General features: G+C 40.9%; 1 protein-coding gene across 1 annotated transcript in view; it reads left to right on the top strand.

The window, feature by feature from the left end:
* The window catches only part of LOC121276026 (polycystic kidney disease protein 1-like 1), a 252,137-nt gene that overhangs the window by 199,339 nt on the left and 29,788 nt on the right, over window positions 1-23,010 (top strand). The window contains exons 44-48 of the mRNA XM_041183968.1: window positions 6,976-7,210; window positions 7,628-7,732; window positions 10,998-11,138; window positions 13,039-13,173; window positions 18,311-18,541. Coding sequence (XP_041039902.1) covers window positions 6,976-7,210; window positions 7,628-7,732; window positions 10,998-11,138; window positions 13,039-13,173; window positions 18,311-18,541 — 847 coding nt within the window. The remainder of the gene's footprint in view (window positions 1-6,975; window positions 7,211-7,627; window positions 7,733-10,997; window positions 11,139-13,038; window positions 13,174-18,310; window positions 18,542-23,010) is intronic.

Here is a 23,010-nt window from a genome sequence, read left to right as displayed (position 1 = left end):
GGCTGTAAGGGTGGTTCAAACATTCAAGGCAGACATGAAAAAGCTAACTGCTGATTCCTTGGCAATCAAGCTAGTATGCTTTCTTTTTCATTACACAAATACCCCTAACCCAAGAATAGGTGTCACATCTATGGAGTTATTGTTGAAACAGTGTCTCAAGATGAGATTGAGCTTTTTAATGCCGAATTTAGAGAGGAAGGTGGAAAGGAGTCAGGGAAGCCAGAAAACTAGTCACGAAAGGAAATTTACCAAGGGAGAGCTGGTATACATGAAAATCTTTGGAGAAGGACCAAAGTGGTTACCAGGTGAAATAAGTACGGTGGGTGACTGGACCTCTGCCTTACCACATGGAGGTTGAAGGCCAGATCATTCATAAACATGTGGACCGTTTAAGAAAGAGAGAGCCAAATTACCAAGATTTGGTTCCGCCAGTGATCATGATGAGGTTTGTGTTTCCTGTTGAGGATACTCAACCCAGGACAGACATGTCTGATGTTCCTGTAAGAGTTGAGGATACAGAACTGCAAGTGCCCACCGAAACACCTGATGTTCAGACAACTCCGGAAAAGGATGTTCCTGACAAAGAATCTGAAGTTGTGGAGCTACAACATTCCACACGTATCAGGAAACCACTTGAAAGATTGAACTTGTAAATTCCTTACCCAGTGTAAATATTATGCTGTCTTGAAAAATATGTAATTGTAATTATAATAGGTATAGCCAAGTTAAACGGGGAGGAATATAGTAATTATTGTTTTATTTAGTGTGTAATGAGCCTTTAAGAATAATACTTGTAAGGAAGATCACATGATCCGTAGTAACCAATATGAGAGTAGCACAAAATACCTTGAACAGTCAGTGTAGAGATAGTTTTGGAGTTGAAAGCACTCGTGTAGTTGCTGCTGAGTATATTCTAAATAAACTTAATGTTTCCACTCAAGAAGTGTCTACAGATTGACTCTATCATCAATAGTAGCAACTCAGCCACCACTGCAACAGACACCTTCAAATGTCACTGTTAGATGCTGTATTGTGATATAGATGTGTTTTTCGTGCAGTGATTCATCATAGGATTTTGTCATGTAATGCTAAGTTAACCATTACATTGACCAGCATAATGTAGAAGATGACATCCATTAACATATTTAGAAGTATAGACAAATGTGTTGGTAAACTTTCCTTGTTATGTTTGCCACTTGAATTTAAATGTACAGACAGCTCTGACTAAGAAAATTATCCCCTGCTTTGAGAGGTTAAAAAACATCTGAGGCAATCTTCTTTGAAATTGGGGGCCGACCTGTCTTTTCAATTTCAAGCTCTTGCAGTTACAATAATATTTTGATATCTGTGGCCATTTTGATTGCTTGGCTGAGTTCCAAAAACTGTTAGAGTACTCAGTTCTGATGACATTCGCAAGGCTGTAACAACATACTGAATCTTTGATGTGATTTTGGAGTACATGGTGAGGGGTTAGGTTTAGGGGCCCTTAAATAATGTTGAGAGTTGGAAAACTATGTCAGAGAACAGAAGTGGACCTTCTAACCAGCCCACCTCTACACCACGTTGTGAATCATAAACTGGGAACCCAAGCACTATGATAAAATAATCATCACCGGCAAAGTCATGCATGGCTTAGGTGTACAGATTAGAAGCTGCAAAAGCACGTAAGTTACGTTTTCCCAAATCTGGACATAAATCCATGCCTTAAACTTCAGCTTGCTTGAGGTTTTAGAATTCCAATTCTCTTGCAGGCAAGTGTTTCTTTACTTCTGGTTGATTTATTTTATTTCAATCTGCACAAAAGATCTCCTTCTATTTTGCAGAGTCTATGCAGCATTTCCATATACTTGGTTAAAAGATTGTGCCCTGGTTTTGCTTTCTTCATGTTATTTTTCAAAATCTAAATAGAATTGTGCATAGTATGGATCCTGGGATAGTATATGTGATGGGCTCAAAGATTGAACATTTTATTTGCTTTGGTTAACTTTATCAAGAACAACATTGTTGATTGCTGGCAAACCATCTGGCTTCTGGGTACTGGTGGCTGTGAATTGGAATCCAAGGAGAAATCCCTTGTCATATCGCTTCTTACCCTTTGGATTCTGCAATTTCCTTTGTTCTTCTTTAAAGCCAGACACTAAATTGTCATCAGGGTTTTTACATTTTAAAGCAGACTCTGAATCACTCTCTTCAAGGTTCTCACCCCTGATCACAATTTTCTTCCATGTCTACATGATTTTTAATGTCTAAGTCTTGGAGAAAAGTTTCATTCAACCAAACATCTAAATTTCCCTCCATAACAATTGCTAAATTTACCCTGCTAAAATTTAGGATCACTTTTAACATGAAGCTCTTCACTATGATTTAACCTTTCAATTTTCTTTTCCAGGAGTGGTAGGTTTAATACTGCTTTCTTTGTGCAAGCAGTTCATTTTTCTGTAGAGTAAAATCCTCTTTACCTGCTTTAGCTGCTATAAAACTTTAAGGTTATGTCAATATTCAGCTAAGAAAGCTTGATACTCCTTCTTATTTAGTTCACAAATTTTCTCAATTTGTTTTTACCTTTAATCCTCCCATTGCATTTGGCCTTGTCTAGTTCCATTTTAGCAAGAGCATTTTGGAGTTTTGATTTTCATTCAAGTACATGTGTCCTTGCAGCTCTATAACATCAGTACTGTACTCAGCTTTTCCACACTTTTTCAAAGCATTTTTTCCCCCTGTTTCATCATTAGCTTTGAGATGCCCACATCCCAGGAATTAATTTAAAAAATACATAGAAAGAGAAGAGATAAGAAGGAAGAGAGAGACAGAGAGAGAGAGAGAGAAAGAAACTTGAAATGGAGCACGAATTCCAATTATGCAAACTTGAGTTGACGAGGAAAAGCAAGGCTGACTCAGAGAGAGCTCTTCATAATTATAATTTGGTGATGAATTCACGCTTAGTACCCAAATTTAGTGGGGAGTGAGTGGAGACGTATTTCATGTCACTCGGGAAAATTGCCAAGAATCTGAAATGGCTGAAATAACACTGGACTATGCTCCTACAAAATAGTTGGATAGAGATTATGTCAATATTCAGCTGAGAAAGCTTGATACTCCTTCTTATTTAGTTCACAAATTTTCTCAATTTGTTTTTACCTTTAATCCTCCCATTGCATTTGGCCTTGTCTAGTTCCATTTTAGCAAGAGCGTTTTGGAGTTTTGATTTTCAATCAAGTACATGTATCCTTGCAGCTCTATAACATCAGTAGTGGACTCAGCTTTTCCACACTTTTTCAAAGCATTTTTTCCCCGTTTCATCATTAGCTTTGAGTACTCTTGCCATCTGCTTTTCCTTATCATGTTCATAATTTTTCTGCATTTTAACTCAGACTACATTAACTCGTCTTCGACTGCCATTAAGTTTCCATTTTCAGCTTGATGTTCCAATGTCCTTTTGGGATTAGCAAGCTGAGTGTTTGACTCTTTACATGCATCCTTAGTCAAACTATGAATCCCAGTAGCAGGTTTACAGGAAGTAATCGCTTCTTTTAAGTCAGCATTTCCTGTACAATTTCAATTTCAACAGCCTCAGTGGACATTCCCGGAACCACTGCAGATGGCAAAAGCTTGTCCCCAGCCAAGTCATTTCTTAGTAAAAACTCTACATCGTCAACAGGTAAATTGTGAACAACACCAACAATTGTAAAGACTGATGACTAAGGTACATTTTAAGTTAACTCCATACAAACGTATGGGTAAATAGCTTCCACCAAACCTCGAACTAATACCTTAACATTCATCGAACAATATGGGGGGGAGGCGAATGTCATGCCATGCCTCCATATCCCTAAGTATAACAATTGAATAGCCTACCTCACCAGACAAAAGAGGCCTCACCCTCAATCAGAAAACTCCTACACTTTCTTGCATCTGGATTCCCTCTGTCAGTAAACATAGGGGAATCTACCAGCTTGTCATAAGTTTTATCCATTAGGATTGTCTTTTCAGGAGGAGCACGGTGCATCCATAGAAAATCGATAGGCTTGTTTTTTTTAAACTCCCAGCACTCAGACTTCTCATGCCCGTGATAAAAGTAGCGGTTCCCTTAAACTAAACTTGTCCTCCGAATCTTCTACTAACCTGAGAAGGGCCTGGGTCTTTACCTTTTCCATTTTCTTAGCAGGGCCTCACCTCTTCTCATCATTGACCTTTCTCTCAGTGCTGTTAATCTGGAATTTTACAAAGTGGGGCCTGTTACTAATCATCATGTGTGTTAGCTCATAAATGTCTGCCATTACCGAGGCTTCCCTAATCTTATGAACTTTGTGGTCTTCGAGGTGAAATCTTAACCCCAAAGGGACACTATTTTTGAATTCCTCCAGCAACATCATCTCCCTAAAGTTATCAAAGTTTCTGGTCCACATCCAATGACCTACACCGCCTATCAAATGCCATTGCCTTTTCCCTGGCAAATTCTACATAAGTCTGGCCTGTTCTCTGACAATTTTCTAAATTTCTGCCTGTAGAAGTCTAGCACCAACTCATAAGCATTGGGTACAGGAGTCGTTACTTTGTCATAATCATGAATGCTCTGTTGAAAGATATGAGTACACCACTAAAGCTTCTCTATCCAACTATTTTGTAGGAGCATAGTCCACTGTTATTTCAGCCATTTCAGATTCTTGGCAATTTTCCCGAGTGACACGAAGTATGTCTCCACTCACTCCCCACTAAATTTGGGTACTAAGCGTGAATTCATCACCAAATTATATTTATGAGGATTCAGTGGTGGTAATACAATTGAATGTCAATATGGTTGGATTCTCTCTTGTTGGAGATGGTCATTGCCTGACACTTGTGTGGCATGAATGTTACTTGTCACTTGTCAGCCCAAGCTTGGATATTGTCCAGGTCTTGCTGCATTTGGACATGACTCCTCAGTATCTGAGGAGTTGCGAATGGTGCTGAACATTGTGCAATCATCAGTGAACATCCCCACTTCTGACCTTATGATGGAAGGAAGATCATTGATGAAGCACCTGAAGATGGATGGGCCTAGGCTACCACCTTGAGGAAATCCTGAGTGATGTCCTAAGCTGAGATGACTGATCTCCAACAACCCTGTTTTCCCCCTGATTCCCATTGACTCCAGTTTTGCTAGGGCTCCTTCATGCCACACTTGGTCAAATGCGGCCTTGATGTCAAGGGCAGTAACTCTCACTTCATCTCAGGAGTTCAGCTCTTTTGTCCATGTTTGAACCAAGGCTGTAATGAGGTCAGGAGCTGAGTGACCCTGGCAGAACCCAAACTGGGTATCAGTGAGCAGGTTATTGCTAAGCAAGTGCCACTTGATAGGATTGTTGATGACCCCTTCCATTACTTTACTGATGACGGAGAGCAGATTGATGGGGCGGTAATTGGCCGGGTTGTTGAGATCGCTGCCTTAGCCCTACCCATGTGTGTAATATCATATTTAGCTAATTAAATGTCATCTGCCAGATGTGTGCCCATTTCCCCATTGCATCTCAATTCAATTGTAACCTTTTTTGCTTATCCAGAGCTCTGGTATGAGTTGTGTAGATTCCTGTCCTCACTTGATCTCCACACAGAAGCATTTTCCTATAGGACTTATTTCTCATCTGAGATTGGTTTGATTAGCACATTCAAATATTTGATCACTAAATCTAATTTTTATTTAAAATATTATAAAATGAATAAGACATGTGTAACCATAGAGATATTCACAGTGACTAGGAGGAGATTCCAAACCAGTCACACGGTGAAAGGATTTTTGACATTAAAGTTTGGCTTTGATGCTTTTAATATTGACAATAGCATCAAAGCAATGCAACTGATATTGCATTTGAGATTTCCTTTTGAACTCATCTGCTTAGAAATAACTTTGATGTGAAGTCGGAAGACTTGTGAGTATTGTTAACATCTGACGTAGAAGATGAGGGTGTTGCCTTTTACCTCTGTTATCTGAGCTAGAGAGTCAGAGTTTCACTCTTCAGGCCAGATTCCACTAGAGAAGATGAGGACACGTCGCTATATTCTGCCAGTATGTAACTTGGAAGGCAGAGATTTCCTGACAATAAAGAATTATATGCTGTCACCCTTCATGTCACATTTCAACATGGTGAGATTCAAACATGTGCATGTTATTGTTGACTGTCAACATCTGAACTGGAGATAGAGATATTGTCACTTTTTACTATCAGTGCTTGACATGAAGAAATTAATTTGTCATTATTTACTGCCATGTTTGATATGGAGCCTTAGGTTATAATGCTGTTTGCTATTCATGTCCTTGGAGCATTGTGGCGATAAATACACGTGCTCTAGAGTGGATAGAACATGGATATCAGAGATTTAGAATAAACATGAACTGCTTTATCTCTGGCATACCATTCGAGAATTGTGAAAGATAATCCAATCTTTGCCATTGAATGGATGGTCTACTTAATAAAATATTTTCCTGGAAAATGTAATCCTTCCCTTGGCAGATTACTGCCAAAGGAAAGATTACTTGGTTCTTAGTATCTTTTGATTAATTTCTGCAGTGTTCCCTTACTATGCTGTGAGCATATGTATAAGGGTCGAGAGGGAAAGTGGAACAATCAGCAAAGCTGAAGATGAAGGAACTGTAGCCTATAGTGAGGGCCATTTTTTTCTGGGTGTACGAAAAACTGAGATTAAATTGTGAAGATGATCTATTATTGAGTAGAGTTACTACGCTAAAAGATATTAATGTTTAATATTAACATTTCTAAAATGTTACAAAAGTAGGAATATTGTAAATCACCATGACATGGCTGTTGCCTGGTTAATGCAAATGAAATTTAATGCAACAATTCATTTTTTTACATGAAGGACAATTTTAACTGTAGCAAATTTATTAAAATCTAGGAATGTGTCATTTTTTTCTAATAGTACAGAATGAAATGACATTTATTCCACTATTCACATTAACCCCCTCCCTCAAAATTTTAGGCATGAGACTTATGCAGCACTACTAACACTGAAGGAAACTGAGTGGATCGATCAGAACACGAGAGCAGTGATGGTAAAGTTCACCCTCTACAATCCTCCTACCAACCTCTTCACCACAGTATCTCTGCTGGCAGAGTTTCCACCATTAGGAGGTGTCCTTCCATCAGCTCAAATAGAGTCGGTCAGCATTTACAAGAAAAACTCTGTTATGGACTATTTCATCATGGCTTTTGAGGTGAGAATTTCAGCTCATTGGTCACTATTCTATGGATTATACATGAATAAATTTTTTTGAGATGACAAACTCCAGTCAAACAAAATGTAAATGAAATACATGTGAACAAGCAACAAATGTTCTTTTTCAGTTTTGTTGTGTTAAATCTACTTCTTAAAGTTCTTTTCACTTCACACAAACCAACTTTAAAGCTTCTTTTTACTCATTGAGTGCCTGAGCAATCGACCTGAGTTCAATTTCAAGAAATGAAATAAGCTCTCCATCTAGTGTGGAAATTTCATAAACCTATTAATTGCACAACATAAACAAAACCGTTTAAAATATTGAAGAAAGAATTTCATGTGATTTGAAATGTTTGTACATTAATAACTGTGCGCTAACATTTTACATTCATACCACTATCTTTGTGCTTTGCAGCTTTTGTTCCTGACCCTTATTCTACTTCACCTGTACTCCCAGGTGTGCAAGATGACTCAGAGAGGCATACTGAGTTACTGGCAGGAGCCGTGGAACTGGTTGGAGGTCAGAAATTTATCATAGTAAATTGGTTTGCTTCAACTAAATTAAGGCTGTTTTTTCCTTTTGTGTGTGAACAGATAGGGAATATGGGTAATAAATTGAAAGGAGCATGGAAATTAATTGTCTGGGGTTAGGGAGCAAAATAGGAAGAGGAGCTGTGACTTTCATCATGGTCACATCTCATGCATGTAATGCTATGATGCCATTTCACAATTCAAGATTTTGCTTTATGTTTGCAAAGAACTGACAAGAATAACTTGTTGAGCACTTAGGGCTGTATTTTTGTCCTCGAGATGGTTAATTCCCAGCTTGGCCCATCCGCCTCAGGAGAAAGTGCTAGCAAGGATGAGATTTTCATTGTGGGGTTGGGGGGGTTGGGGGGGGGGGGGGGGGGGGGGGAGTCGGTGGTGGTGGTGGTGACGTGGGGTGTGCAGGTGTGGGCTGAGGTTGGGTCAGCCATCCTGGGAAAAAGTTCAGTGGCAGCCACAGGGGCTGCTGGATGTGGAGGTGGACTCATTATGTATTCTTGGCTGAGAGCCCAGAAATCCGTTAGACTGTTGAAACACCTGAAATCTAGAGAAAACATTGCTTGATTGACAGCTCTGGCTCTCTGATTATGCTATCAATTTCACAATGTTTATTTACACAAGGTAAAGAGGTTGCAAGTGCTTGTTGCTTCTGCTATTGATACTTAAAAAACTGGATGATTGACATATTTGTCAGTCCGGGATGTAGTTTGACATGGGGGACATGAGGGGCTATAGGGGTTATTTTGGGGGTCGTACCTTGGCATGAGGGGCCATAGGGAATGAGTGGGGGGGAATACCTTGGCATGGAGGGTATGAGGGGCCATAGTGGTTGTTTGGGCACCATATCTTGGCATTAGGAGGAGCCATGGGGGTAAGTGGGGGCGTACCTTGGCATGGGGGAGTGTGAAATTAGGAGGATCTTTTGAACTTGCCTTTCAAAAGGTTGCCTCATGCAGACTGTGGTTTAGGACACCTTTGCGATGCACCACAACTCTTTGAAAAGCTCGCCCAACTGCATGCAAATTGCGAAGAACTAGGATGTGTTTATCCCTGCAATGGAGCAGGACGGGGGTGCAAGTGTGGGCTCGCAACCTGAACCAACCTGTACTCGTAAAACACACTCTTAAGTTGGAAAACCCAGGAATGGGGAGGGGAATTCCAGAACTGGGACCCGCCTACCATTTTTAAAGGGCCCCCGAGCCATCCCGATTCAGTGAAAATCCAGCTCTTAACGCCTGTTTGATTAGCAGTTTATTATCAGCGTAAGTGTGCATGGAAAGCTAACAATTCAGATCTTCACTTTGAAAATCAGTGCCAGATTCCAGTTTTCTCATCATCCTTTTTTGTATTTGTCACTCTTGGGAATTAAAACTCTGCCACTCCCTCTGGACAGAAATTCCTTAGCTCACGATAAGTTTGTGAAATCAGGAATTTCTATCCATAATGTGTAGTTGAGATTTGCTCCCCTCGAGTAGCAGTTTCAGATCGGGGTGAAGGGAGAATTATGGATAAGAACAGTGCCAATATGAATTATGTAAGAACGAGAGTACCAATGTGAACTGGGAAGGGGAACGCAGAATGAGTCCTTGTTATTGTAACAATCAAATAAACAATCTTAAGAAATTTTTCAGATGTAGCAAGAGAATGCATCACTACATAATAGTCAGCAATTTCTCCACAGAAAATGAGAACATTTGCATTAGATGCATGCCAGGAAATGACCATCTCCAACAAGAGAGAACATAACCATCTGCCCTTGACATTCAATGGATCACTGAACCCCTCAATATCAACATCCTGGGGTTACCATTGACCAGAAATTAAACTGTACCAGCCATATCAATAGTGTGGCTACAAGAACAGGTCAGAGACTAGGAATTCTCTGGTGAGTCACTCACATCCTGAACCCCCGAAGCCTGTCCATCTACAAGGCACAAGCCAAGGTGATGAAATATTCTGCACTTGCCTGGGTGAGTGCAGCTCGAACAACACTCAAGAAGCCCAACACTGTCGAGGATAAAGCAGACTGCGTGATTGGCACCCTTTCCACCTTAAACATTCACGCCCTCCACCACTGATGCACAGTGGCAGCAGTGTGTACCGTCTACAAGATGCATTGCAGCAACTCACCAAGGCTCGCTCGACAGCCGTTTCCAAACCCAAGACCTCTATCACCTGGAAAGACATGGATGGCAGATACATAGGAAAACCACCACTTGTTAGATCCCCTCCAAGCCTTGCACCATCCTGACTTGATATTATATCTCAGTTCCTTCAATGCTGCTGGATTAAAATCCTGGAACTCCCTCCCTAACAGCACTGTGGGTGTACCTGCATCAGATGGACTGCAACAGTTCAAGAAGGCAGCTCACCATCACCTTTTCAAGAGCAAGGGCTGAGCAAAAAATTGCTGGCCTTGCCAGTGATGCGAACTTCCCTTGAAAGAATAAAAAAAATCTGAACTTTGTCACAATCATTAGCTGTGGTTCAAGGGTAACATCCCCCTCTCTGTGTTAGAAGGGTGTAAGTTCAAGTCCCACTCCAGTGCACATCATTCCATGTGAGTACAAAATCTGGGCTGTTACTGCAGTGCAGTTCAAATGGAGTGTTGCACTGTCTTTCAGGTGAAGTGCTGTCTTTCAGATGAAGCTTTAAATTATAACCCCATCTGTGACTCTCAAGTGGATGGAAAAGATCCCATGACATTATTTTGAAGAAGAGCAAGGAAGTTCTTCCAGGTTTCCTAGCTAAAATTTATCCCTCAAATAAATCACTTAAAACAAAACAAGTTATCTGCTATTTGTGAGACCTTGCTGTGCACAAATTGGTTCCCAAATTTCCTATGCCCTGCAACATTGACGACACTTCAAAAAGTACTCAGTTGGCTGTAAATCTCCTTTGGAGGTCCTGGGGTTGTGCACGGCACTATGTCAATTCAGCTCTTTCTTTTTATTCCAATTGTGGAATAATTGAAATTACTGCAGCTTAAGCTTTAACACACCCTAAGTTTCAGTGAGTCGTCAGTGTAAATACATGGCCTACACGAACATTCAATGATATTTCTGAGTTCTTAGCTTTGTGAAGCAGTTTGTCAGATTTCTTGTTAGTTTTATTGGTTGGATTATGTTGATCCAGCTATTGGATTTAAATGTAATCCATAGGTAAAAATATTTCATGAAAAATATACTTTTGCGTGTGAGGTATACAGTTTACAGTGTGTGTTTCCTGTTGTTCTCTAGATTGGACTTGTCGTGATCAGTCTATTTTATTATGTATATTACGTGTTTTACTTCGTATTGGCTGTGGACGTTATTGACCATCTTCACAGTGGATATTTCAAAACCTTTGTAGATATGAGCTTTATCTCTGCATGGATACAGGTGAGGTGCTGGAAATGGCAAGAGGGGATATGCTGAGGTAAAGGAAACTGCTATCCTATCTGGAACATTGTTCAATGAAAGTGCCCCAACATGACTCCTTCTGCAAAAGGAAAATTTAAATTAATGATCAGAAAACCATGCACAGCTGCAACCGATTTTTTTAAATGTGCGCTGCTTAAAATATGCATTGTTGTCTGTTGGAAATGAGATGCAAGACTGAAGCGAAAATAGAAAATGTTCACTCAGCAGGCCAGACATCATCTGTGGAGAGAGAAATGGAGTTAAAGGTCAATGAGCTTTCTTCAGAACTGAAAGAGGTTAAAAATGTAACAGTTTTTAAGCAACTACAGAGGCAGGGAAATAACAAGGGAATGTTTATGGCCTGGCGGAAAGGCACCCTATCATAGACCTTCACTTTGGATTCCCAAACCGCCCCCCCCCCCCCTCCCTCCCACTCAAACCCTGGCTTTTCTCCTTTCTCTGTCCCAGACCTGATGAATATTCATCGATCTGAAATGTTAAATGTTTCTGCCTGACTGACTGACTGACTGACTGACTGCATTTACAACATTTTCTGTTTTTATTTCAGAGTTCCAGCAGCACAATACTTTACTTTTGCAAGATTGAAGTATTTGTTTTCCAAGTTCACATCATATGTAGGAACTTTACTGAAAATGTGGTGTAAATATGAAATGTGCATATTATATGAAAGATTGCAGCATGGTGATGAAGACCAGCAAAAGAATGTTTTAAAGAAATACAGAAGTCACATTATTAGATCATAGTATTATCTTTCAGCTAATTGGCAAACCAAAACAATGAATAACTAATTTGAGTCTCAGCCAAATCAGTTGTTCTGAATGAAATAAGTTATTTCTTAGCCAGTAACCATACAGTTTGGTGTGAGATGTAGGACATGATACTGCCTCAGGGCCTGTAAGAGAAGGAAAAAAAGAGAAACAGGGAAAACAGAATGGTGTAGTGGGTTAGCACACTTTTGGGACCAAGGTTTCAATCCAGCCAAAATAGACATCTCTGCCAGCTGTACAAATCCCGTATGAAATGCATTTGAGCATATTCAACACTACCCTTGTGACCACGGCATATAATTGGCACTAGATGGCTCACGTGAGAAATGGAATGTTTAAGACAAATTGAGCAGAATAAAGGGACTTTCTATCTAATTTAAGTGCTATACCTTACCTGGAAATGATTGATAATGGACACCAGTATGAATATTTCTTGCTTTGATGAGTACCATATGGCCAGAAGAAGAAAAAATCATTTGTTTTGCATTTTACCTTAAATGGGATTGCTGAAAATTCAGGTTACGTTGACCCAGGACTTATTGAAAATGCTGATTTGACTTGACATGATTGTATAAACCAGTGAATATTGTAGAGCTGGTGCTTAGTATGCACAGGATTCTTGCTGTTATCGACATTTCTTTGACAATTTTTTTTTAAGGTAATAACATTAAGTGTGCTAACCAGGGCTCTCAGATGGATAACACGTTAAGGAAGTGAGTCCTGAACTACACCAACCAATAAGATGCAGTGTTTATTCCCTAGACTATGCTGAATTCACTGATCTCCGCCAGGGTGTCAGTAAGATTGTCATAATAGCTCTCAGTATCCCTGGACAGGAAATATCAGGGTTCCTGCTCCTGAATGTTAGCCAGTGTTCCCTGCTTGAATTCTGCATGTTGGGTGAGGACAGCTCAGGATCAATTGTAATGATCCTTCCCCCACCCCCCCCGCCCCCCCACCAAAAACACACACACAAACACCGGCTCCATCTCCATGAATAACACTCATTAGATCAGTGTTGTATATATTTCAGCTTGTGTGTCACAAATATACAGGATTTTTAAAACTAACATCATGTTTATTTCACTCAGATAAAACGTTTCCTTCATGGATTGACTATGTTCTTGCTGCTAATAAAAAGCATTCGTTTGCTACGTGTTAACAAGTTGATGGCACCTTGTGTTACAATGCTGCGACTGTCCTATTCCAGTCTGATGTTACCGGTGGCAAGTAGTGTTCATTTTTTTTTGCAAAAAGTTGATTCAAGTTACATCGAACTGTTAAGTAAATACTCTAAAATTGACTAGGCTAGTACTAGACGGTGGCTGTGTAGTAAGTCCCCCCTTGTCGTTGACTCAGTCAATGTTGTTTTAACGTTAGTCTTACTTGGGACTATATAGCTCTATAACATATATAACTATAACATTCACAATAACATCGTTTGCCACAGACTTTCTGTTCTATGGCCTGTACATCCGACGTGCGCACATAGCATTTTCTGCCATTTTTCCCTGCACAGTTCGGGTCAGTGCATCACTGTAAGGGACCTTGTCCTGTTGCTCCTCTCTCCCCCATTCTTAACATCTAATTTTCCAGTGCCTGCTGCCACCACTGGGGATTTCTTCATTAGCTTCTCTTCCCCTCCCCAGAAGGAAAAACAGTTTGGACCAGTGCTCTTATTTCCCAGTTTTACTGGTGTTCCATTTTAAGGTATACAAGACCAGTTCAGACCAGTATCCTTCCCAGTTTTAACTGCTTTTTCCTTCTGGTTCGCTCTGGTTTGCACTCAGCAAGCACTGAAATCCTGGGACTTCTTCAGCTGTTCCTGCACTAACCAATCTCTGTCACTAGATGGAGCCCAGTCACACTGAAACCAGGCATCTGGTGGGTGCAATTATTTTGTAGGTTTATTTACATTTAGACTGTTATTTTAATATTTTTAAAATTTATTTTATTTTAAATATTATTTCTCTCATGAATATAGGAATTTAGGAACGTACAGTATTTCAAGTTATATTATTTTGCTCTTTTTATCTGATGTGAATGATCCTACAGAACCGAGCTTCAGCTTTTATAATGGTTGCAGTGGGAAAATCTGATTTGCTTAACGTTATTTCACTTAAAGTTGCACTTTTCAGGACTGCAACCACAACATAAGCAAGGAATAAGTGTAATTTGCAAGGTGGAAATTTGTTACTCTGTGCTAATTTGTACCTGGCATTGTGGTGACACAGAAACATTGTACATTAAGATCCTCTTTTACTTATTCCAGTGGTTCTAAAATTTCTTCAGGTCAAGTCCCAGCAACAAATTCTCATTCTTCTTTTATCTGACTAACTAAAAATCTGAACAAAAAACTTTGGGGTAGAAATTCACCTTGGCGGTGGTGCAAAACCGCTGGCATTGGTAGGCAGATATTATACACATTACCTGATATTCAGTTCTATTATAGTCAGTCAAATTAAATATTAGGCCTTGTGCCTAACGGCAGCGGATCGGATCCCGCTTGAGATGAATTTTCTACCCTTTGTGTGATTTTTATTTTAAAAACTTACCCCTTCATTCCAGTGATAATACTCAATCAATGTCCCATATTACTGATATGCAAACGGTGCCAACACTTCCCAGAATTTTGAAACCGATTATTAGATCCCCCATAACTCCATAAGTGTTCCTATTCCAATGAGAAGTCCTTTAGTGAGCAATTATTTGTAACAATAATGACTCATCGCTTGTATCATTTTGATGAATCTTTCTGTTCCTTCTTCAGTGGCTCTATTACCCTTTCTTTAATAAGATATTGAGAACATCATGTAATATTCCAATTGCAATCTAAACAACTTCAACAAAAACATCACATTGCTTCTCAGCATTTGTATTCATTACTGTTGTTTACAAAATCCTGAATCATGATCTGTCTTCCCAATTATAAAGATCCATGTAGCTGTTTCTCAAAGCTATTAAGAGTTTCAGGATATACTTCCTTTTTCTAAAATTTTTCACAGGTCTCTGCCTTGAACTGCCTTTTGTCACCTATCCATCCAATTTTTTCATCTGGCCAAGTCCTGCAATTTTATGCATTGCTTTTCATGGTTTGTTACGTCCATTAACTCATGTTACCAGCAAACTTTGATTTCATTTCTCATGCCTATGTCCAAACCATTATGGAAAATAAACAAGATGAGAGCACAGATCACTTGGGCACACACCTATGCACGTATTGCTGGTCCAAAATATATTATTTGCCTCTATTCTATTTTCTGTCCTCTAGCCATTTGCCTAACAATGCAACTACATTCTTTTTATTGCCATATGTATTTCTTTTACTATCTTTTATGTGACCCATTATCAAACATTTGCTGCTACTGCATATTAATTTCTGCTAATGCATAATGCATATATTATAGGGGAGGCAATGGCGTAGTGGTATTGTCGCTGGACTAGTAATCCAGGGTCCCAGGGTAATCCCGCCACGGCAGATAAAAAAAATCTGGAATTAAAAGTCTAATGATGACCATTGTCGATTGTTGTAAAAACCCATTTGGTTCACTAATGTCCTTTAGGGAAGGAAATCTGCCATCCTCACCTGGTCTGGTAGTCTGCTACACATGACTCCAGACCCACAGCAATATGGTTGATTCTTAAATGCTCTCTGAAATGCCTAGCAAGTCACTCAGTTGTAACAAACTGGTACAAAATCACAAAAATGGAATGAAACAGGACGGACCACCCAGCATCAACCTAGGCATTGGAAACAACATTGGCAATGTCAGCCCTGTCGACCCTGCAAAGCCCTCCTTATTAACATCTGAGGGCTAGTGCCAAAATTGGGAGTGCTGTCTCACAGACTAGTCAAGCAACAGCCTGATATAATCATTCTCACGGAATCATATCTGACAGATAATGTCCCAGGCACCACCATCACCATCTCTGGGGGTGCTCTGTCCCACCGGCAGGACAGACCCAGCAGAGGTGGCAGCACTGTGGTATACAGTTGCCCTGGGAGTCCTCACCATCGATTCCAGGCCCCATCAGGTCAAACATGGGGAAGGAAATCTCCTGCTGATTACCATGTACTGCCCTCCCTCAGCTGATGAATCAGTGCTCCTCCATGTTCAACACGACTTGGAGAAAGCACTAAGGGTGGCAAGGGTGTAGAATGTACTCTGGGTGGGGGACTTCAATGTCCAACACCAAGAGTGGCTCGGTAACACCACTACTGACCGAGCTGGCCGAGTCCTAAATGACATAGTTGCTAGATTGGGTCTATGGCAGGTAGTGAGGGAACCAACAAGAGGGAAAAACATAATTGACCCTATCCTCCCCAACCTGCCTGCCGCAGGTGCATCTGTCCATGACAGTATCGGTAGGAGTGACCACGGCACAGTCATTGTGGAGACGAAGTCTTGTCTTCACATTGCAGCTACATTCACTTCAATGCCATTTGTATTTCTTTTACTATCTTTTACGTGACCCATTATCAAACATTTGTGCCGTGTGGCGCTACCTCTGTGCTAAATGGGATAGATTTTGAACAGATCTAGCAACTCAAGACTGGGCATCCATAAGGCGCTGTGGGTCATCAACAACAGCAGCAGAATTGTACTCGAACACAATCTGTAACCTCATGGCCCGGCATATCCCCCATTCTTCCATTAGCATCAAGCCAGAAGATCAACCCTCATTCAATGAAGAATGCAGCAGGGCATACCAGGAGCAGCACCAGGCATACCTAAAAATGAGGTATCAACCTGGTGAAGCTAAACATGGGACAACCTGCGTACGAAACAGCATAAGTGATCTCATAACCAATGGATCTGATCTAAGCTTGCAGCCCTGCCACATCTAGTCGTGAATGGTGGTGGATAATTAAACAATTCACTGGAGGGGCAGGCTCCACAAATATCTCCTTTTTCAATGATGAAGGAGCCTAGCACATCAGTGCAAAAGATAAGGCTAAGCATTTGCAACAAATTTCAGCCAGAAGTGCCAAGTGCATGATCCATCTCAGCCTCCTCCAGAGGTCCCCACCATCAGAGATGTCAGTCTTCAGCCAATTCAATTTACTCCACGTGATAAAGAAATGGCTGGAGGCACTGGATACTACAAAGGCTATGGGCCCTGCAATATTCCGGCAATTGTACTGAAGACTTGTGCTCCAGAACTCATCATGCCCCTAGCCAAATTATTCCAGCACAGCTACAACACTGGCATCTACCCGGCTATGTGGAAAATTGCCCAGGTATGCCCTGTATACAAAAAGCAGGGCAGATCCAACCCAGCCAATTACTGCTCCTTCAGTCTACTCTTGATCATCAGTATCAAGCAGCTATCAAGCAGCAATAACCAGCTCACTAATGCCCAGTTTGGGTTCCGCCAGGGCCGCTCAGCTCCTGGTCTCATTACAGCCTTGACTCAAACATGGACAAAAGAGCTGAACTCCCGAGGTGAGGTGAGAGTGACCGCCCTTGACATCAAGGCCGTATTTGACCGACTGTGGCATCAAAGAGCCCAAGCAAAACTGGAGTCAATGGGAATTGGGGGAAAACTGGTTGGAGTCATACCTGGCCTAAAGGAAGATAGTTATGGTTGTTGGAGGTTAGTCATCTCAGCTCCAGGATGTCACTGCAGGAGTTCTTCAGGGTACTGTCCTCAGACCAACCACCTTCAGCTGCTTCATCAATGACCTTCCTTCCAAACCCACGACTGCTATCATCTAGAAGGACAAGGGCATCAGATAGATGGGAACACCACCACCTGGAAATTCCCCTCCAAGTCACTCAACATCCTGACTTGGAACTATATCCCCGTTCTTTCACTGTCACTGGGTCAAAATCCTGGAACCCCTTCCCTAACAGCACTGTGGGTGTACCTACACCACATGGACTGCAGCAGTTCAAGGTGGCAGCTCATCACCACCTTCTCAAGGTCAATTTGGGATGGGCAATAAATACTGGCCTGGCCAGCAATGCCCACAATCTGTGAAAGAATAAAAAAAAGTAGCAGCATCCTGTGCCAGGACAGTAGTGTTACAAAGGATGCTTTTTGTCAGCTGTTACCAGGATTACTGTTATATGGGATTATTTTAATCGATCGTCATAATCATCACTTCAAACAGGTTAAATTCAGTTTGCAGTCTAGATATTATACGATGTGAAACCCATAATGTGCAGTGGCCAAACTAAGATCCATTTACAGTGAAGTTTATTGATACAAATATGGCTTTTAGCTGAACTGCATTAATTTAAAAATCTTAAACTACAGTCCTATTAGATTGAATGCACCCTTTCCTTATGCTTTTTTAAAGCTTGACAAATACATGAATTAATCTATTCTGGCATGGTATTTTTCTCTGTTCTACAGCTGTGTGGTATTATAGTCATTGTGGCCTACTCCTGTCTGGGTAACCTGCTATTCCTGTCAGAATCCTATTCATTCAGTACCATTGTGAGAGCTTTTCAGACCGTGTTGATGTACTTCATGGGCATGAGTGAAATCAGAACACTTTCAACTCTGTACAAGTTGAACCAGCTATCCATTGCTGCCTACTATGGAACATTCTTTATTATGATGACCATACTGTGGGGTGGATTGGTAGGTACTTCGATGTATTTCTAATTGTTATGGTCAGGTTTGAGAAACTTTTTGACTGTTCCTCCACAGAATTTGAAAATAAATGATTAATGTTGGGCTTTAAAAAGCAATTTGTATATTTGCAAGTTAAACGTCCAGAGAGAAGATGTTTAATATACTAATAAGAAGATACTTTTGAAAACTACTAAATCATAAGTGATTCATTAACTTGTCTAGGAATGCAGGCAATTTCTCTAAACCAATGTGTTAGAAGAGCCTTTCATTTCAGATTGCTGAAGAATGGGGGATAAGAGAGAGAGAGAGAGGGGCAGGGACAAAGAGACAGACAAGTGAATGGTTGCAAGAACAGTGAGTTTTATTCAAACAAAGACTGTGAGAGCTTTCTCTAAGGTGAAGAGGTTTTAAAAACCAGTTGATAGTTAGACAGCTACTGTTTAAATCTTGTAGGATTTTGGTAAGTATGATGTTCTTTATTTCATATTACGTTGTGAATATAAATTATAGACAATATAAATTTAATCAAACAAATGCATATAAACTGTTGCTCTGTATGTTTCATCCAATTGTGAAATAAATCAGTTTAATGATCCAAACCTCAAATTAGAGTTGCTTTAAACCTGTTTAAAAGACTGTTGTCTCTCCACTGAGTCTTTAACCAGCTGTGGGAATACTCTGCCTAGAAAATTTGTATTGCCTATTAGCAGCAGAAAGTTTATGCTGCATTAAGTGCTATTTTGTTGCAGTGCAGTTTTCACACTGACCTTTTGATTATTTTACTGAAATCCTGGGGAGATAATTTTCCCAGACACCCAAATACGATAACATCGCGTTTTCCATTGGGCTGTTGTGCATCTAACCTGTAACATTGGCATGCAAGTCATATTAGCAGGACATTGATGCCTCTTTAAATTATCTGGATATTTTAACATTACATAATTAGCCCGCATTCTCGATACCCATCCAAATACCAAATAAAAACAAGTTATATAAATTTTGCTGGACTTGCTGCAAGTTAAGGCATGGACAGCGGAGTTTTGGATGACCTCGAGGATACAATGGGTGGAAAGTAGAAGACCAGTCACGGCTGCTTCAGAATTGTCGATTCTGGAGGTAACGAAGGCATGGGTGAGGGTTTCAGCAGCAAACGGGCAGAATCAGGGGTGGAGTCGGCTGATCTTATGGAGGTGGAAATGGGCAGTCCTAGCGATGTTCTGGAAATGTGATTGAAAGCTTGTGTTGGGGGTCAAACATGACAGTGAGGCTGCAGTACCACGGAACTGTCCAAAATCTCCGATTCGAACTCAGAATTTGAGACATTCGTGGAGGGTCTCAGGGAATAGGAGAAGTGCCCATTGAAATTTAAAACTTCCCGGGCAATTTCCACGGGGCTTCTGTGGGGGCCCGAGGTGCATCTTGGGTCATATGTCTGGTCTCCATCAATCTGGAGACCAGAAGATTTGGGCCAATATCAGGTAATGTGTCAGCCAGAAAGGGAAATTGGGTGGCCAGTAGTTCAGTGAGATTAGGGCGAAAGAGCAGGAGGATGGGTCTCATGGACAAGATGAGCTTGGAGAGGACATGGGGGAAAATCAGAGAGCAACTAGAGAGAGACACAACTTCAGGGCTATGGCAGGGGGACTTTAGAGGAAATTTGGCCCAGTGGGTTTTAGCGGAAGAGCGGGAAGTGGCAAAGGCAGCTGACAAAGAAATGCACAGTTCCTTGTATTTTTTTGTTGGAAGTGAGGATAGAAGAGATGGGGCAGGTGATTAAGAAGATGGTTGCAGTAGAGAGAAAGAACTGGAGGCCACATTTGTTCCAGAATTATTCTGGAATCCAGTGAACGGTTTTTGTAGATGAAAGCAGAACCCAATAGTGCTTTGTGTGGTCCAACCAGGTTAGACAGTGAATGGCTAAACCAGTTGTCTGCCATACCTATTCAAATTTCTGTCCCTTGGACTTAATAGAGTGGAGATGTAGGCCATACCAAGCAGATGGCCAGACTGAAAGAGTATTGGTTTTACTAGGGATGAAAGCATTAGTGGAGGCAATGAGGGTATGGTTGAGCAGATCAGTAGCTGCAGAACTGTTGTAGTGAACAAAAGATCAAAGGCTAGACAGTTCAGTAAAATAAAAGCAAAATACTGCAGAATCTAGAAATCTGGAACAAAAAATAAAGTGCTGGAAATACTCAGCAGGTTTGGCAGCATCTGCATACAAAAGCTTTCTCGTTATTGCCTCAGTGACTTTGGTGGATATAGGCAGCCTGGAGAGTTTGAAGAGCTTATCTGAAGAGAACCTAATGTGTTAATGCTAATCAGCATTAAATTGGCTTCCTTAAGCAATGCAGCAAAGAAGGGTTTGAAGAGTTGGGGAGCCAATGACACATGCTTGCTTTACGCCGCTAGTACCGCAAAGGCATCGGACATCTCACCACAGGCACAAATGTATCCAACCATGCCACCCTGCAGGAGGCCCAGGATTTTGATAAACTTGTTCAGATATCCTAGCTTGGCCAGCGAATGCCATAGACCGTCAAAAGTTTTCATTGGACCTATGAACAGCATAATAGATTCTTATGTTGCTCTCTGCACTTTTCTTGTAATTGTCTTGCTGCATACACCATTTCAACTGTCCCAAGGTTAGCTCTAAAACTACACTAATTCCAGGAAGACATTGTCTTTAAGGCTGCCTAGTAGACCATTTAATATGTTTCTTGTAAGGATCTTTCCTGCAATTGAGAGTTGACTTATTCCTTGGCAGTTGCCACTTCTAGATGCCAACTGTTTGGCATCCTTGAAGTCCTATGCGAATTATTTTTCCTGATCCCAGATATTATGTAGGTTTTTTTAACAAGCTCAGTACTATACTTCCAAATCTCTGCTGGAATGCTATCTGGGCCAGGGGTTTTGCTTTGTTTGGTTAATTTGTTTGCCTTTGTCACCTCTTCAGTGGATGGAGGGAGAAAAAGACTTTCTTTCTCAGGTAACTGCTCAATTTGATGCAGAGAATCTCAGTTAGGATCTCAGTGAGTGTTCATGCCACTTTTCCATAACAGCTGCAAAATCAATGATTAGTTCATTTCCATCAGCTGTTAAGATTGGAGCAAAGATCAGTGCTAAACGTCAAACTCCTCAAGAACCCTACTCTTACCCTAGACCATGCTACACAACTTGACAGCATTTTGCAATTTGATCTTTTCCCCCTAAATGACATAGAAGATGAATGGAAACAGCTTAGCGGGGTGAGGGGTTTGTTACATAGAACAAGAGATTAAGGGAGAATAGGGGAGGGCAGTGAACTCAGAGGAGAGAGGTAGAATAATGAATTGAGATGGGGGTTTAAAATCATTGAGGATGAGAAGTCACCTGGTGCAGAGTCTGAAGGAGAAAAGCAGTGAAGGTAGCTCACAGAGAAAATTGGCATGGTATTTGGGCAGTTGGTAGAGAACAATGATTTTGAATGAAAGGTGAGAGGGATGGAACAAGGTAAGATGTTCAAAGAAGGAAAAAGTGCCAGAGGAATAAAAGGACAGACAAAGGCGTGATTGATAATAAGAGCAACTCCACCACTGCTGTGGTGATCTAGGCAAGATAAGAGGTGGAAGGTTAAGCAGGCGGGGAGGTTTCATTTAGGTGGATGGTGTCATCACCCCTCAGTCAGTCTTCTGTCAAGGCCATGTTGTCAACACAATCATTGACAAAAAGCTCATGGATGGCGAGGGCTTTGTTCACAAATGAATGGACATTCTGGCATGGGCAATCAGGGAAGGGAGTGAGAGCTGGACAACTGGCAGGATTAGCACCAGGAAGGGTGAAATGGAAAGGGAGGAAAGATCTTTCCCCAGCCAGTGTGCTGGTCAGGAAGGTTGGCAGGAGAATAGAATGGGGTAGTTGGGGTTGCTGCTTGTAAGGAGACAGCGATAGGTTATAGTAGGCCCTTTGGAGAAGCCAAGAGAGACAGAGAGGGAAGCTGTAGGCGTATCTAAGAGGGAATTAATCTTGCATGGAATGGTGGTGGGAGAGTAGGAAGGTCGAGGAGTGTTGAAGGGTTGGGGTAGGGATTTGGGAAGGCAGAGTACTTGAGAGGGGAGAAGTAAAAAGAAGCATAATGATAAGAGAGAAGGTCTGGCAGGAGTAGAGAGAAAAGAAGAAACAAAAGGGAGGAAGAAAATAATGGATGTGATGGGCTTGGCACTGGAACAGCAGCAAAAGTGTGCATGCAAATGGACAAGGGGAAGATTTAAGGTTTCCATAAGGCCTGATAAAGTAGCATTGATTGTCATGAATATATTCCCACATTGAACAGGGAACAGTGAAGAAACAATAGGGAATAATTCAGAATTAAAACAATAAGTCCTGTTTATTAAACTTGACAAAAATAATCAGCCTGGAGCATTGATGAACCATTGTTCAAGTCAGGGTTACCAACTGTTATGAAATAAAATAAGGGACAATTTGGGGAGGTAGTA

The sequence above is a fragment of the Carcharodon carcharias genome, chromosome 3 (assembly GCF_017639515.1).
Source record: "Carcharodon carcharias isolate sCarCar2 chromosome 3, sCarCar2.pri, whole genome shotgun sequence".
Classification (NCBI taxonomy): Eukaryota; Metazoa; Chordata; class Chondrichthyes; order Lamniformes; family Lamnidae; genus Carcharodon; species Carcharodon carcharias.
This window is presented reverse-complemented; position numbering and strand designations above follow the sequence as displayed.